The 17,640-nt window shown below is 42.8% G+C and overlaps 1 protein-coding gene across 3 annotated transcripts in view; it reads left to right on the top strand.

Moving 5' to 3' along the window:
* Positions 1–17,640, top strand: part of PPM1H (protein phosphatase, Mg2+/Mn2+ dependent 1H) — a 253,879-nt gene that overhangs the window by 80,406 nt on the left and 155,833 nt on the right. For all 3 annotated transcript variants that reach the window (XM_038549877.1, XM_038549879.1, XM_038549878.1), the window contains exon 2: positions 16,244–16,409. In XM_038549877.1, coding sequence (XP_038405805.1) covers positions 16,244–16,409 — 166 coding nt within the window. The remainder of the gene's footprint in view (positions 1–16,243; positions 16,410–17,640) is intronic.

Below are 17,640 nucleotides of genomic sequence, written 5' to 3'. Positions count from 1 at the left end.
ATCACTGAATCATTGACTACAAAAGCACATTAGATTTTTGAAGTATTATATAGTGTTGGAGTTTGGAGCTAATTAAAAAGGTGTCAGTTATTGTTCAGTGACCCTCTAAATTGCTATATGTTTTTAGGAACTTGTAAGGGGCTTCTTAGCAGTTGTTTAACTGTGTCACCTTTGGATTACAGCTAAAGTCTGTTGATGGACAGGTGGATGCTACTATAAGGCTTTTTTCCGCACTTATTTATAAAAACATGCAGACAAGTGAAATACTTCTCTGCAAACTAGTACATTCAATCTTTGTGCATTTTATCATCCTAAAATTGTGTCTGGGGGTGGGGAATATTTTAGTACTTTGGATTCTTACTGTGGCCACTAATAACTTCTTAATTACCAGATACTTGAACTATTCCTGGCATCTGACACTTTTCTTTTTTAAACTTTCCCCTCCTTGGCTTCTGTGATACTAGTGGAGCCCATGTTTTCCCTCGGAATCTGTGAATTTATCAGCTGCCTTTCCCTACATTGTAGAGTGTTGCAGATTTAGACCTTGGAATCTGATGGGGATCTGAGTCTGGCTTTACCACTTGGGACTGTTTGAACCTGGGCTAGTCAGCTTTCTGGATTCAATTTTTATAAAATGGGACAAATAATACCTCTCCTATCTATCATTGGGAGGTTCAAAAGAAATTATGTACAATTAAATTATAAAGTACTAATTAGTGTTACATTAGTCTTTTTTCTTAATAAGTATCTTGTAGTTAATAATGTGGAATATGGACAATGTATATTGTGTATCTATTGGTAGGTATATTACGTTTGATAGGAGGATACTTGCCCCAGGTGATAATTCACCTTTGATGTAGTAAACAATCAGAATTCCCTTCTCTGTATTACAGCCACTCCCAGCACTGGGAACAAGCCTCCTGTGTACTCCTTTCCCAGCCCCCACCTCCTCTTACTGATTGCCTTTTATTGCCAACCCATTTCCTGACATGACTTTCAGGTGTGGTGAACACAACCACCACTAATCAAACTTCCTTCCCATTAGCTAATGATCCCATAGAGCCCTGCCCGGACTCTCATTCTCAATTCCTTCATGGAGCCCCCCAACCCCACCCCACCCCCCACCCCGCCGCCTGCAAAGTCAAGCGCCTGCCACTCTGCCTCCATGCCTCACTGGGATTTGCCTTTCTGTCTCTAGAAGCCTCTTGAACTTCTGACTCTAGCGGACTAGCCATCACCAGTGGCTTGTAAACTAGGGGTATCATATACTATTCTTCAGCTCACTGGCATGAGGGTGCCTCATTCCCTCCTCTAAGGGAATTCCAGTCCCTGGCTGGAATCAGAGGGAGTGTGTTTCATCTAAGCCAGTGCTACTTAGTGTCATCAGTAAACCAAAAGTGTCACTACCACTTGGGAGCCTTTCTCAGGTTTTGCCTTCCATCTACTGAGATTGGAATTCTAAATGTACTTATCCATAGAAAGAGTGTCATAAATTGTATTTATAGTCATTCAGCATTGTGCTTTATTAGGTTATGGTCTAGTAAAATTTCCGGGTAAGCCTGTAAATGGATCTCATGTTTTAGTCAAAATGTATATGAGATTGATCAGTCATCTTATTCATAAACTTTTGTACTATAACAGTTTGGGAATGCATTAGTAAGTTAGTGTTTTGAAAACATAGAATGTAAGAATTCTCTTTACTACTTTTATTTACTGATTAATTCATGCTTCCTGTCAATGCAGAAAGGATAGCTTGCAACCACCTTACAAACATAGGCAGTTTAGAAACACAATGAGATGGAAATTACCTTTATGGGCCTTTTTAGGAAGAAAAATTCTTCCTCCTGATTTCCTTCCTCATGCTCCAGGTTCTGCTATTAAAATTCATTCTAGCCAGTTAGAGCCTATTTCTTGTTACAGCCAGGATTCTGGAACAATGAGATCTATTTTAATCTCTAGACTGAAATGCAGTTGGGAAGGTCATCAGTTAACCTCATTTTGAATCTGGAATTTCCAAAAATTTGAGACTTAAATAAGTCCCTCTGTATCCCAGGCTCGTGATTGGGAGTAGTGATTAGCTCTCAGTTGCTAAATTTCTAATAATGGAATATTCCACTGTCTTCTGACAGCTTCAGAAATAGTTCTCTATATTAGTTTAGCATTTATTCGTAGAATACAGTTAAAAATCTTCCCAGTAACTTGGATTGGCCCAATTAATAACAAGTTAAGGATATTCAGGTACTAAATATGCCTGACCGGTGGTTCTCAGAAGTGTATCTCAGTGCCTATTTTTGGTCGTAATTGTCAAAATTTTCTACTTAAAAAAATTTTTTTTTCTCTTTTACTACTTAGGACAGGGACCTAGAGATTCATGAGCTATGATAAGACTTTTAATCTCAAATTACTCTCTCCTGATGTCCACAAACCTTTCATTCAGTAGATATTTGCCTGCTTTATATCAGGCCTTGTGTACATCTCTGAGAATACAGAGTCAAATAAAATTCTATTTCTGTCTTCATGGTATTTACTTAATACTACCGTAATAGTACCAAAGAGTTTGTATGAGACTTGGGTTTTGTTAGACTTCTTAACTTTTAACTGACAGCCACCTAATGGGAATTTATTGTAGGATGTTGGGGTTACTCAGATATTCTAAGGATAACTGGGGTCTTGGGAACAGCTGTACCTAGGGACTTTAACTCCACTGAGATTCTCTATTTTAATCTGTATTCTTAGGTTTATTTATTTGAGAGAGAACAAGTGAACTTATGTGAGAACCTGGAGGATGGAGAGAATCTCCAGCAGACTCTGTGCTGAGCTCAGAGCCCATGGTGGGGGCAGTGCCCAATCCCAGGACCCCGAGATCATGTCCTGAAAGGAAACCAAGAGTCAGATGCTCAACTGACTGAGCCACCCAGGCACCCCTGCAACCTGTATTCTTACATGATCTGTTTCATATCTCTTTTGTGTCTCTTCTTGCTCTCTTCCCCCATCTTTTCCTCTCTCATTTTCCATGGAAGGTGCCTTACTGGCTCAACTAGCACCACCTGGTTAGCCCTGGACCCATCAGCTATGGCCAAGGACAACTGTGAGCGGATTGAAGGAGGGCAGGAGGGAAAGACAATGTCCCGAAGAAAGAGGGTCTGTGTCGTCCAGGTCTTTGTGAAGCACTTTACATTCATTCATATTCTTAATTTACACAGTAGCCTAATTTTTTAGCTAAAGTAACTGAGTTTTAGAAAAGTCAATTAACTTACCAAGTCACACAGCTAGTAAATGGCAGAGCTAGGAAAGCAGTCCAAACTTCTGGTAACTTCCATTAGTGTAACAACTGCTCTACTTAGTGGTTACATTGCAGTGTAAAGAGGTACATGTCATCCTTAGGATGAGGTGGTGGTCAAAATGAATGTTGAAGAACAAGGGGGCATTTGTCAGACAAGAGAAAGTTAAGATTGTCCTAGACAGAGAGAAAGGCATATGTCAGGGAATTGCAGAGTAGCAACACTGCTCTCTGTAGACCAATGGCTGTGTTTTGTGGCTGAGAATAAGGAGATGGGAAGAGAGCAGTGGGGAGGAGAATGAGAATATGGATAATGGCCAAATCATGAAGACCCTTGTGTGGCAAGCTAAGGAGTATGCATTGTCCCCTAAAATCTTCAGAGTCCATTCGAAAGAATTGGAACATGGGAGAGACATGGCCGTAGTCATAGCTGAGAAAGGTCAGTGTGGCTGAGCTGTGCCGGATTCCTCGGGGGAGGGGACATCCAGTTGTTAGGTTTTTCTGATGGAACTTGGCCTAAACTAAGTACGAGTTGTGGCATACAAGTGAGGGACTAGATGTGGGCAAGAGTAAGAAGTTAGGATGACAGGGATGTTCCTTGGAATTCTGATCCACGAAGGCAGGAACGACAGAAGGAGGATCGCATTTGAGGCGGAGGTAGATGAAGGAAAGAGAAACCGAGTGCAGGTCTGGGCAGCTTGAATGTGTGCAACATGCAAATGTGGAGATCCCAGAAGGCGTCCAGAAATACAGGTCAGACACCCCAGAGATCTATGCTGTAGGTGTGAGTGTGGCAGTGCTTAGTGTCTGGATCTTAAACGAAGCCTTGGGAGTAGAGAAGATCTCCCAGGGAAGGCTTGGTAGAAAAAAAAAAAAGCAAGTCAAATGGGAGCCCCAAGGAAGAGCAACATTTGAGGCTCATTTGCACACTCCCACATCAAAGGCTAGTTGGGGATAGGAAGTTTCAGTTCATCACATTTCTGCTCGCCAGATGGCTAGAGACGTGCCATATGTCAACTATGGTTTACCAGGTATCGCGGGATTGTCTTAGACAAGTACCACTCCAGAGCTGTGTTCCATAATAAATTAATTTTAGCTCTGAAAGCAGGTTAGATTCTACATTAACTGGAGTTGGGAGTGGAGACAGCTAATAGACTCAGTAGTTGGGAAAGAAGCCTTAGAACCCTCTCATTCAGTTCACAGATCCTCCGAAGGTCCCTGAAAGGTTGTCAGCCAGGGGTTGGACATTTCCAGTGCCGGGAATTTCTGCCTTCTGACATAACTCACTGCATTGCTGGGCAGCTTTGCACTGATGGTGTCAGGATTGCCTTTGTACCACTTCCAAGCCTTCCCCCCTGCCTTTGACCTCTGGAATTTCCCTCCTGCACAGCAGTTTCAGTGTCGAGAGAGCCGTCCTGGCCTGTCAAGGCCACCTGGGTCAGGCCTTACTTTTGATAGAGCGCTTCTCTTAAGCATGTACTTGGTTATAAGGCAGAGACCAGCAGTGGAGTTAGGATTTCACCTAGAGACGCAGGTCGTTCTGTATTAACGGCCACTTGGTTGCAGATTTGGGGGGCTCGCCTACATGTCCTGCTCCCAAGTTCATTAGCACTTATACTTAAATACACTTTTTGTTTGGAACATTGGGTTATTTTCCTTGAAGCCCCAATAAAAATGTTTTAAGCTCTAAGAAACAAATAGGCTTAGAATTCACTTGTTATCCTAGTAACCACCTTCCCAGCCCCGCCCTCCTTGGGATGTTATGGAAAATTAAGTTCATTTGTTCATTCAGCTAACGTTTATTGAGTGCCTACTCTCTGCTCTGTGACTTGAGATATAGGGGAAAACAACTAGAATCAACATATGGCATTATGGAGCGTACCTCTCTCTAATTGAAATATACTGGTGGCCCACCTTGTCCTTTTTATTTAAGGATGATGCTGGGCATCCAATTTAAAATAGTTTACATCCTCGTCAGTGCATTTGTTTCCTTCAAGGCCTTGGTAAAGTCTCCTTGTACTTTCAGGGCGCCTGGGTGGCTCATTTGGTTAAGCATCTTCCTTGGCTCAGGTCATGATCTCAGGACCCTGGGATCAAGCCCTCTGCTCAGCAGGAACCCTGCTTCTCCCTCTCCCTCTGCCTGCTGCTCGGCCTGCTTGTGCACTCGCTCTTTCTCTGTCAAATAATCTTTAAAAAAGCAAAGTCTCATTGCACTTTTTAGAAAGCTTTTTGAGGGTGTAGAGATCAGTGTGTCTAAAATGAAACCCCTCTTGACCCTTCTGAGGCCTCAAGGTTTAAACATTTTTTCCCTTGTAAATTAGGGAGCGTTGAAATGTTAATGGACTTGCCTTGACTGTAGGCACAAAGGTAAAAATATTTGACCAGACAACAACCAGCTTCCAAAGGGCTATTTTTTGTATACAGGCTTTCTGGAAACAAAAGAGACTTTCTCCGCAATTTGTTAAGATAGGGATGAAGATTTTCCAAATCAGATTATTTTCAAGTAAAGTAAAGTGTTTTGGGTTTCTTTTTTTAAATAATAACTTAAGTAACGAGTGGGGAAATTAATGATTACTGTATACTATATTAATGTATTTTTGCAGTAATTCTGTGCTTGCCCCAGAAAAAGTATATTGATGTGCTGAAACCATGTGACATGTCACAATTGCTTCTTGTTGTGCAACTAATTATAAGAGCTTCATTTGTGTGAACACAATATATCATTTAAAACCTCAGTTGCTAGGAGAAAATGCCAGAACAGCTTGTTCAGGACGTTTAACTGAATCCTTTTGCATAGGATATTGATGGAGCCAATAAAAGAGGGATAATGACACCACCCTTCTCGTGTGTGGGGTTACAAGTATTAACCAAGTTCTTAGATGTAAAGCTCTTAAACAGCTGTTTTCTGACAGTCCCACAACCACACTAAGAGACAAGTACTGCTCATTGTCCCCTCTTAACTGATGAAAAGCAGAGGCATAGGGAGATAAAATGAAAGTCACACAATTACTTTTACTGGCTGAGCTAGAATTCAGACCTGGGGAATCTGGTTCCATAGTCTCTCGGCACTTAACTGCCCCCAATTTTGTAGCAGGTAAAAAACCTGTCTGTTGCCCTTCTTGGCGTTTCCTGCTCTGTTGTGTGTCAAGGCAGCTCAGCCCCTGCATTTGAGGATAGGTGGATGAGTGGCCTTCCCCTCTCATATAAGAGCACATTTTTAAAAGATCTTTTCTAAAACCAGGACTCAGAACTCTCAAGTTAGAGTTTCATCCTCCTTACCACCAAACAACCCTCTTCTGTATAAAATTATTGTTTTTGTGTTGCCTTAAGGAACACAGGGGAGCTCTGGATTGTCCAGAACTTTATCCCAGAGCAAGGGAAAAGTCAAGATTGTATCAAGTTTTTGAGGAAACTGCTGATTAAAAAGTTATGTATGTATTTTGATGTCTGTTGAGATTATTTTTATCTTTGGGTTTCACTTTGTCAAGTTCAGCCTTGTTGAGATTCACATTTTTAAATTACACATTTGAGATCGACTTTCATTTTGTTTGGAAAAAAAATGCATTTCTCTGACATTGCTGATAGTTCTGATATATCTGTTGAATAAAGAAAGGAAACTTTATCTTTGGAAATGGAGTAGCTTCAAGCATGGTTTGTTTTTTTTTTTTTTTTTTTTTTTTTTGCCAACGAAAACTTATCCAAGTAATATTGTTCTAAACTGGTTGTATTTAATGCAAAACCTCCAAACCTGATGTCCGTTTTGGGTAGGTTTTATTTTCATTTCGCTTGGCCCCAGCAGAGCAGCACTATTGCCTTGAATGGGAATTTGCTCCAGCATCTGACAGGGTGCAGACTTCCTTATTTAAATGCAGAAGTTGGACTTTGATGATATTAATGGTGTTGCCAAAAAGGCCTATAAAACATGCTCAGGAAAGGAAATGCCCAACAACAGGTTTCTGGTTTTTGTCTTTGCTTTGTTGAAAGTTCATTTTTATACAGCCAGTATGACGAAGAAAACATTGATATGCATGTAGGGAGTTGTATGTGACAACGCCATAGCTTCTTTTGATCTTGAGTGTTTGTTTTTTAATCTTTGGTTATTTATTTAGATGGGTGAGGGAGATAGGCACTAACGATGGTTCCCCAGTGCTCGCAGCAAAGTATATCCAAAGCTAATGTTACTAATAACGCCAAGACGCACGTTAAATTCTATCCAAATCGGGGCAGCTGGGTGGTTCAGTGGTTGAGTGTCTGCCTTTTGCTCAGGTCGTGGTCCCGGGGTCCTGGTATCAAGTTCTGCATCAGGCTCTTCACGGGGTGTCTGCTTCTCCCTCTGCCTACGTCTCTGCCCCTCTCTCTCTCTCTCTCTCTCTCTGTGTACCTCTCATGAATAAATAAAATCTTAAAAAAAAATTATATCCAAATCGATAGCTCTCTGCTTCACTTCTGTTATTACATGTAATAACACAAAATTGTCTGTAGTCGACTATTTTTGACCTACAACGATTTTAGAGCATTCAATCGAATAGTTAGGTTCAGGAGTCAGCACACATTTTCTGTAAGGGTAAAGATAGTAAATAATATATGTCGGCATTGCAAGTAGTCTCTGTTGAAACTATGAACTGCCATCGTATCTGGAAACCACAATTAACAATACATGAATGAACATGGATGCATTCCAAAAAAACTTTATTGGCAGTGAAATTTGAATTTCATATAATTTTTACAGGTCACAAAATATTCTTTTGAATCCCCCCCCCCCCCGCCCCCGATATGCATAACAATGTAAAAACCGTTCTTAGCTTGGGTCCATACAAAAACAAGCAGTGGCCCAGGTTTGGCCCACAAGCCATAGTTGGCTGACCCCTGGTTAAGTCAGAGTGGGCTCCCACTGCTTTTCTAATTTCTGGTACCAAGAATATTTTGTTTACTGAACTAAAAGCAATTTCATTATCTCCTCTAGCATCCCCAGTGCCCAAGGCTTGTTTCAACCTTCTCCTCTCCGTTCTTAATCAGTGTACCTCGTCTGTTCATTCAGCCAGTGGAAACCTGAGAGTCCTCCTCTTTGCTCCTTTCTCCTCCATGACCTGTGAACAACAGGTCTTCCTGGGAATTCTCGGTTCTTTCACCTCTGAAATCCTCACTTACTTCTACCCAGCACCAGTGCTTGGTTCATGACCTCTTTGTCACCTGGACTATTATAAGAGACCCTGGTGATAACTTCGCCTTTGTAAGATAAAGTTCCATAGACTCTCATGGTCTAGTTCTGGTGTAGCTCCCTCACCAAACCTATACTTGGGTCACACCCAAACTCTCTTTATAAAGCCCACGTCACTCTGCTTTCCCCAGGCTGTTCCTCCGTCTTTTCTCTGATTGTTGATGCTCTCCTTCATTCCACAGTAGATATTTTTTAAGTAATATTTTTCAGTCAGTATACTGTGTGTCTGATAATTGTCTTGCTTTACTTATGAAGGCCCAGGGAGCTGGGTGCAGAGTTGTGGAATCAAATGCCTTGGGGCCAGGCTGGTTACTTAAATGGCACAAGTAGAGTGAGGTCTGGGGTGAGCTAGGGAGGATATGTCCTTCTCTGATTGTTGCCACAGGAGACTGTGACAGGTATATAATCTGATGCACTGTTTTTCAAGAGAAATAGGAAAGTGAAGATTTTAATGTAAATATCCCAATTTTTCAATGTTGGCAACTAGCTCACTTTTTCAAAGATTTTATTTATTTGAGAGACACAGAAAGAGTGCACGCATGAGCAGGGCAGAGAGGGAGAAGCAGGCTCCCCGTTGAGCAAGAAGCCTGACCCAGGGCTAGATCCCAGGACCCCAGGATCATGACCCTAACCAAAGGCAGCCGCTTAACCAATTGAGCTACCCAGGCGCCCCTACTAGTTCACTTTTTAAAAAATATTTTGTGGGCAAAAATTTTAAAACCATAACCTCTTGGGGGGGCTGAATGTGGTTCCTAAGATCCCAGTTAGCATCCCTTGATTGGTCAAATCACTTCATTTCCCATGACAGGGCTTGGGAACCAGAGATGTAAGGCTGCCTGATGGAGATGATGTACTTGTATGTGCTCTTTTCCCCACTTCTTTTTTTTTTTTTTTTTAAATTTTATTTATTTATTCATGAGAGACACAGAGAGGCAGAGACACAGGCAGAGGGAGAAGCAGGCTCCATGTCGGGAGCCCCATGCAGGGAGCCCGATGTGGGACTCGATCCCAGGACACCGGGATCACACCTTGAGCCAAAGGCAGATGCTCAACCACTGAGCCCCCAGGCGCTCTTCCTGCCTCTGTTTACCTTCTTGACCATGCTGCCTCCTCCATGTGTTGGTACTTAATCACCTTCCAAAAGGAGAGCACCTACCACCCTCAGAGAATTGCACTCTTGCCATCCTTTTTCCTCCCTGGTAACACCTGACTGTTAACTGAATGGGCTGTGATGACCTCCCGTTTTCCCTCCTACCCGGAGGTGGCCGAGCCTGTGTGGGAGAAGATATTATTCTTAATGGATGTTATCAAAGGCTTAGCTTCCTGGTCAGAGCCATGGTTTTCTAGTATACCAAGAATGAGAGGTTACTAACTCCCTTGGAGCTAGGAATTAAGTTGCCCTTCTAATTCCACCTTATTTGGGAGTCAGTAACCACTTGAGAGAGTAACACGAAACATTGCCTAGGAGCTTACTTAGAAAAGAGAATTTTAATAATCGATAGCTGTATTTGGTTTTCCATAAATGATTCATTTCCATTCCCTCCCCCCTATAGCCTTTTGCTGTCTGCTTCTCAATTATATATGAATCAGCAGTATCTTGCTTCACCTGATGGCCTTTATAAACCTCTTCCTTCTTAGGCAGTGTAATTACTGCCGGCTTAGCAGTATTAACACTAGTGTAAACTTTTTAGTCTGAACTGTTCAGGCCTTTATTTCCCTTAAAAACAATAATAATAACAATAATAATAACAATGGAAACGACCAAATTCTGTATTTGGTCTTCTTCTGTGGGGTCTGCAACCTGAGCTCTTGCATCTAGGAGGCTGGGAATCCACAAATGGCATCTGTGGGCAGATCTGGATGGCAGTCTAGAAACAGCATAGTCATGGCTGGGAGTGCTTTCCTCTCCTCTGTACAGAACACTGTCACATGGGGCTCCCGTGTTGCAATATTTTTGAGAAGAGGACTCAGAGGAGCAGATGGCCTTGCTCAAGGTCCCTGTTCTGAGATGTGTCATGCGATGCCACTTGAAGGTTCTGGATTCATGGAGGTGGCTATGTGTCCTTGAGGCAGGCAGAGGGATACAACTGGGGAGGGGAGGGGAGAGTCCCTCAGACTTTCACAACTGGATAAAGTCTCTTAGGCCCAATGGAAGCAGCAGCTAGCTTTGTATTTGATCTAATATTAATAAATAATATATACTGAGTTCTCACTATGTGCCAGACACTGTTAAATACTTTCCGTGCTGGGGCATTTAATTCTCGTGCTCCGCTATGATCAGAGATGACTATTATCCCCATTTTAGAGAGAGAAAGTCACTTACCCAAGAACACACAGCTAGAACTAGTAATTAGCAGAGACCCAGTTTGGAGTAGGTCTCTCTTAGCCAATGTCCTTGTTGTAATGTCTCATGAATGAAGGATCAGGGAGGAGGTTGGTAGTGAAGCAGTTGACGGCTGTCAGGTACTCGCACAGAAAGTGGTGCGTGGTATCCTTCAAAGAGAATGTCAGCTGTGACCGCCCTCAGTTGATTGTCATCATAAATCCTTTTGAAGATGGTTCCATTGCTTGTCCTCTGGGCCTGTGTCCTTTGTGACAGGCCTCACTACGTGAGTGCACTTGAGAGTACTTACTTGTCGGAATTTAGTAATAGGGACCTGTTCTCTGTGTCACATTAGCAGATAAGGGTCATCGTCGTCAAGATTTTGAGCAGCTGTTAAAGCAGATAATGTGATAATTTAACAGCTGCAATTAAACCAGGACTTTGCTGCTGAAATTCAGTTGAGTCTTTAAAAATCTGTGACTAGAATACTTCACAGACGGAAAGAAGGAAAACAGATTTCTTAAGCAAGTGATATCAGCCCCGAATGAGTCGTTGGCTCTTTTTAAATAGGTTCTACTCTTGCTGTGGTTCATGGTCACATTCATGCCTGGCCCTAGCTTCAAGCTGTATGTGACACGCACATGGGATCTTGACTTCCAGGCCCTTAAATTCTGGGTTCACCTGTTTTTACAAGGGGGAGAAATCTAGGTGTTTTGGTTCTATTGAAGGTAGACAAAGTCCTAAAATGAATTTAACGTAGTCATATGTCTCTCTCCCGGGGCAAATGGGCCTTGGTCTTCTAAGAAATGAAGGAACTGGGCGTAAACTCTTCACAATGAAGACGCAGTAGCCATTCTTCCTGTCATCCTCTAACAATTCTCCTGCTTGAATTTTAATCCTAACTTCAAAATTTTCCAATTCTGTAGAGATGACTAGAAATTCCTCCTCCCCAGCACACACATAACTCAGCAACTCCCGGAAGTTAATCCAAGAGATGCTGCTCAAGAAGCGAAGTCTATACAAGTTAAGTGAGTTGGCTGAACATTTTGCCATCACTGGCTGTGATTTAACCTTTAAAAAGATCAGTAGTGGCCAATTCACAGAGCCGACAAGAAGCTTAACTGAGTTAATTACTATATGGAAGATGCTAGCCACAGTCCCTGGCACATAGTGCATTCTCAGCAAATGTAAGATATTATCATTACTCCACATCTCGGAAGTAACAGAGTTGGTTTCTGTTTTTCGTTCACTCATTCAGCAAACATTTGTTGAGCACCTGCTGTGTGCTGTGGTCTATGTAGGGAGGGAGCCCCTGTTCTTAATTGTTATGCTTTATTGCCTCCAATTCCAAGGAAGATATTTTCCCTCTTTGTAGGAAATTAGAAAATAATGTCACTAAAGATAGGCCACTTACATGGTCCATCAGCGTCTTGTTTTTAAATATTCAAAATTAGCATCATGCTAAGATAAAGAATGCACATCTTATACTCATTCCTCTTGATCTCAACATAGTGCTGACTTTATGCTGGAGCAGAAGACGAGAAGTGAGCGTGGCTACTCCTACAGCTGCTTAGATTAAATCAAATGGTTGACTCTATTAATAGCATGATGCTCCTCTGCTCTCAGAAAGAAAGTTTTTCTCAGTTTACTTTTAAAGGAATTAAAGATTTCATTTCATTTAGTAAACAAATCATTTGCCTTTGAAGAACAAAATAATATATTTAAGTTGATAGAGACCAAGCTTTTTTAAAGCCAAAGTAAGTCAAGAAAAACAGGGCTTTCTACTAAAGCTGTGTGGAGTAGGGAATTTAAAATAATGTAAAATATGGGACAAGAATTGTGATTTTTTTTTTTTTAAGGCAATGGCTTTAAATTAATGTGACTTAAACATCTGAATAATAATCAGATATCTTACCAAACAGGCTTCCCAAGGGTTGGGGCTGCTGTCTTCCTACGAGGTCAGCATGTCTGACTTTCTGATATTTCAGTAGTGTCATTCACCAGCTGTATTCAACATGAAATGGCCAAGTAAGGCCACCAGTGTTGTTCTGTCACAGTTCTCTGGCTGTGATGAGTCATTGCAGCACAGCCCTCTGAACCAAGGGCCGATAAGAATCGATACACAATAGGAAAATAAAACAACCGAGAGCTGAAGCAGAAATTGCTGGGAGCTCGGAAGTATGTTCGCATCCCTGCCATATTTAGCTGCATGACCTTGTGCATGTCAGAGTTTTCCAGGGCCCCAGGCTTCTCATGCATGAAAGAAAGTTTCTAAGGTTTCTTGAAGTTAGGTCAACTTTGGAGTTTAACACCCACTAAGAGGAGAGAGAAAGCCCTTTCAGGTGACCGCAATTCAGGATTTATGTAATTATAGTAGCTTTGTTGACTGGTGGAAAACAGCAGTGGCAGATGAGTCAGCCTGGATGTAGCTATTGGAGACCAGTGATGCTTTTTTTGTTACAAAAAGACTTGACTACAGCATAAGTTTAGGTGCCAGCGGTCAGGGTGATGCCAAGTTCCAGAAATAGCAGCTTAGGATATTGTGCAGAGGACAGTATGGAGGGGACGGTTATCACGAATTGGTTTTCCCAGCCAAACCTCCACTTCCGCTTTCCATAGGGAAGCCGGTCATGTGAGAGACATGGGAAGTGTAATGTCCCCATCCAGCGAACAGTCTGCCCCACACATGCTGACTGCGGAGAGGCAGGTGGTGCTTCAGACTTCCTTCCTCTGCCTGGTTTGCTTCTCCAAGGGCGGATGCAAGAGGGAAACTCCAGACAGATGCATGTTCTGCACCAGGTGTGCCAGCTGCAAACCACTGGACTAAACATGGGCCCCTCTCAAGATGGGCAGATCTGAACTGTCCATCCCTCATCCTCCCTCTGGGCCCTTTCTCCAATCGGTACACGAGGGGAGCATATTCCCATTTCTGTCAGGCCTGGACCTGGGTTCCCGTAATCAGCTTATTCTGTGCCTCCACACACGGTTCAGCTTGGCCCACCACAGACAGGTGCAAGTCCCCATGTGTAATAGGAAGACGTTGGGTTGCGGTGTGTGTGGGGGTCACGGTAGGCCTCATTCTGCATCCTAGCTGCACCGCTTCCTGGCTGTGAAACCTGGAGTCATTCCTTTAGCCCAGGTGGTAAGCATGGTGGTATTAATAGTCTTCAGGCAGGTAGCCACACTGTACTTTAAACCATATGAAATTACATTTTCACCGAAACTGCATCCAAACATCTCCTTGAAGGAGAGAGACTGAAGTTGAGGCAGAGAACTAAGCCCTGATCTCTCCCAGCCCCATCCCTCCGTCAGCAAGAGCGAGTCCTAAACACAAGAGGCAGATGTGACTTCTCGAGAGATCACAAGGATCCCCACCTCCTTGCATAGGCCCCTAGGACAATGAGTTTCGAACTCTGTAAGCAGCAATCTATTTTTTTAAAAATCTTACACAGAAGCATAGTATGTAAGATGATTTGTAAAAGTAGGCATTTGTTTTTATTTATTTTTTTTATGATAGTCACACACACACACACACACACACACAGAGAGAGAAAGAGAGAGAGAGGGGCAGAGACACAGGCAGAGGGAGAAGCAGGCTCCACGCACCGGGAGCCTGACGTGGGATTCGATCCCGGGTCTCCAGGACCGCACCCTGGTCCAAAGGCAGGCGATAAACCGCTGTGCCACCCAGGGATCCCGGCATTTGTTTATAAACATATGCCTAGGTTGAAATTTATAACGAAGCCAGTAAGGATCGTGGAGCAGTTGTGATCAACCCAGAAATTTGAAACATTTGAAATTTGAAAAATTCTCCTTCCAATCAAGGGGATGCCAGTCAATTAAAGAGAAAAGACAGAGGCTTCTTATGCCAGAGCTGCCCAGATATATAGGCCATGAGCATTTCTGTGTTCACATGTAACAGATGGGAATGAACTTCTAAATTATTGCATTTTTTCCCCAAATACTGTACATTTAAAAAATAAATTTGAAGTAAATGTCAAAACATCCAAAACATGTCCATAGACTCCTAAGGTTTGACAGAAGGATGAACGAAATACACTCCCTTAGATCTTGGGGACACTCTCATCCCTGTCTACTGTTTCCCGTTCGGTTGTGGCAAATGTGCATTGACTTATGGACATTGATGCAGTTTTCAATACTGAAAGCCATTTTATAGAAAAAAATTTGAATGAGGCCTGCAGCCTGACGATATTTCATCAGTGTCAGTGGCTTGTTTCGATACTATACTGTAGGTATGTAAAATAATACTGCTGGGGGAAGGGTGCATGAAGCTTTCTGTACTGTTTTTGCAATTTACTGAGTCTGTAATTATTTCAGAATTGAAAAGTTAAAAAAAAAATATTTGGAAAGGATTATCTTCTACTTAGGAGGGAGTACAGCCTGATTGATCAGAGTGGTGTCACATCACACCGAGCGTGGATTTCCAGCTGTCTCACCTAAAAAGAAAGCATCTTTTCTTTCTCTGCCACTGCGTTCTGGACCCTCCCCGCACACACTCATTCTGTCATCTACTGTGACACTGTTGAGGTTTTGAAAAGAAAACACAGCCAATGGCAAATTAAAGAAAGCGCTCTTTTGGGAAATCTATTTTAGCTGCTAATTAATTACTTAGTAAGAAAATGATACTGAAACCCAAGAGGTCAGCCTGCAGTCACCCGATACAGGAAAGGCATATGAATGATGTGGCATGTTCTTCTAATGCAGTCCTATGCCTGAAACATTTAGTAATTAGGCCAAAGCACTATCCACATGCTAGAGTATCCTGTGCCCACACGTCCAAGTCAGAGTGCCCCGTAGCCTAATGTAATGGTGTCATGTGACGAGTATTGTCATACAGGAGAAAGAATGAAGGATTAAAGATAATTTAAAAAGAATACACCTTTGATCCACTCACTTCTCTGTGTGTGAAGTCAAAGTGGACATGGCGGTAGTGAACTGTGGTTCTCTGTTCTCGTGGATTTTACAGTGTGCTGTAAATTACTGTACTGCCTTGTTCTTTGATAAGATTGATGGTGGGTTTTGCTCTTTGTCACTTGGAGAAACACAACAGAATCCCCCCAGCCTGCCCGTCGATCTTTATCGTAATTGCCAAAAGAGTGATTGTCTCCTGTGTTTTGACCAAAATGGATTGATGGGGTTGCTCACAGCGGTCAGACACCTGGGAAGCTGAGCTGGGCCCGAAACAGTGCCTTGGTAAATGTTTTAACGTGTGCTGATATAATTTCATTTTGGAAAAATTAATTTACCGGGGAACATAAAATACCAAGGCCAGAGGGTCCTGCGTGCTAGGTTGGGCTTTAGTTTTGTGCCACTTGTGGAGACTGGCTCGGCTGACCCTTGAGACTGAGCTCTGAGCTTTCCAGAAATCACTGCCTGACCCCTCTTCTGGCTTTTTCTGCAGGGTTATTAATGCCGGGAAGAGCACGCACAACGAAGACCAAGCCAGCTGTGAGGTACTCACTGTGAAGAAGAAGGCAGGGGCCATTACCTCAACCCCGAACAGGAACTCGGCTAAGAGGCGGTCGTCCCTTCCCAATGGGGAGGGGCTGCAACTGAAGGAGAACTCGGTAAGACCGCCCCCCCTTGGCCCCCAGTTCTCGGTGAGAGGAACAGGGGCACTTTGGCCCCACTGTGAGGAGCTAGAGCTGAATCCCAGTGTCGCCAGAGTTAGTGGAGCAGTGGGGCTGTACACGGGGTATCACACAGTCACAGCTTAAGGTGACACGTGTGTGAAGAGCTGGTGTTTATTAGGCTCTTCATACCTAGAGTAAATAAAACACCCACATCGTATATAGGCTTTATGGCAAAATACAGTGTTTATAACGTCAGGTGGTTGTAAAGGAGCCCGTTTAAGATTTTTGTGAAGGGGATGGTCTCCGGAAGCTTCTTGTGAGGGACGGACATAACGCTAGCCATTGGCTGACAGCCCTGCCATGGCTTTGCCCCTTTCTTCCCCTCTGCCCGATGCTCTTGCAAATTAAATACTGTTTCAGTTGGCCCATAGCCCTTGCATCCCATGGGGCAGCCCTGCAGACTCCATGCCCTGTTGACAAACCACAGAGCACTTCTCCTCTCTTCGGCTTCTGGAGAATAAAGCAGATGCCCTCAGAAAGTTCTGAAGAAACACTCAGAAAGGTATAGGGAAGAATCGGTACTCTGTCCACCACATTTTATTCAGCTTACAGAAAGGAAACCTTGAATGAGATGACCCAAATGTGACTCTTTATTCTAATAATCTTGAGGCTATTTTTGTATATACATTTTAATAGGATTATACAGGATCCAGGAACCTTTTCTTGGTGTAAGAAATAGTATCTCACTGCATTTATTTTTTTTAAGATTTTATTTATTTATTTATTTATTTATTTATTTATTTATTTATTTATTTATTTATGAGAGACACAGAGAGAGAGAGAGAGAGAGAGAGAGAGGCAGAGACACAGGCAGAGGAAGAAGCAGGCTCCATGCAGGGAGCCCGACATGGGACTCAATCCCGGGTCTCCAGGATCAGGCCCTGGGCTCAAGGCGGCGCTAAACCAATGAGCCACCAGGGCTGCACCCTCTCTGCATTTATGCGTAGGGATAAGACTCCTGATTTATTTTGTTATACTAGTTCAGCTTTGAGTTAGAAACACAGTGACCTATGGAGACTCATCGGTTGGACTTGTGTTCAAGGCTGCAGGAAGCATTGACAGGGCTTTTCCCAAAGAGCCAGAGTCAGAGCTCAGATGGGCAGTACAGAATAATAACAGTAAAGTACCCAGGCTCTGGAGCAGTGGGTTCCAGAGCAATCCATCA

The sequence above is a fragment of the Canis lupus genome, chromosome 10 (genome assembly GCF_011100685.1).
Source record: "Canis lupus familiaris isolate Mischka breed German Shepherd chromosome 10, alternate assembly UU_Cfam_GSD_1.0, whole genome shotgun sequence".
Classification (NCBI taxonomy): Eukaryota; Metazoa; Chordata; class Mammalia; order Carnivora; family Canidae; genus Canis; species Canis lupus.
Note: the sequence above shows the minus strand (reverse complement) of the source record. Positions and strands in the feature narration are given on the sequence as shown.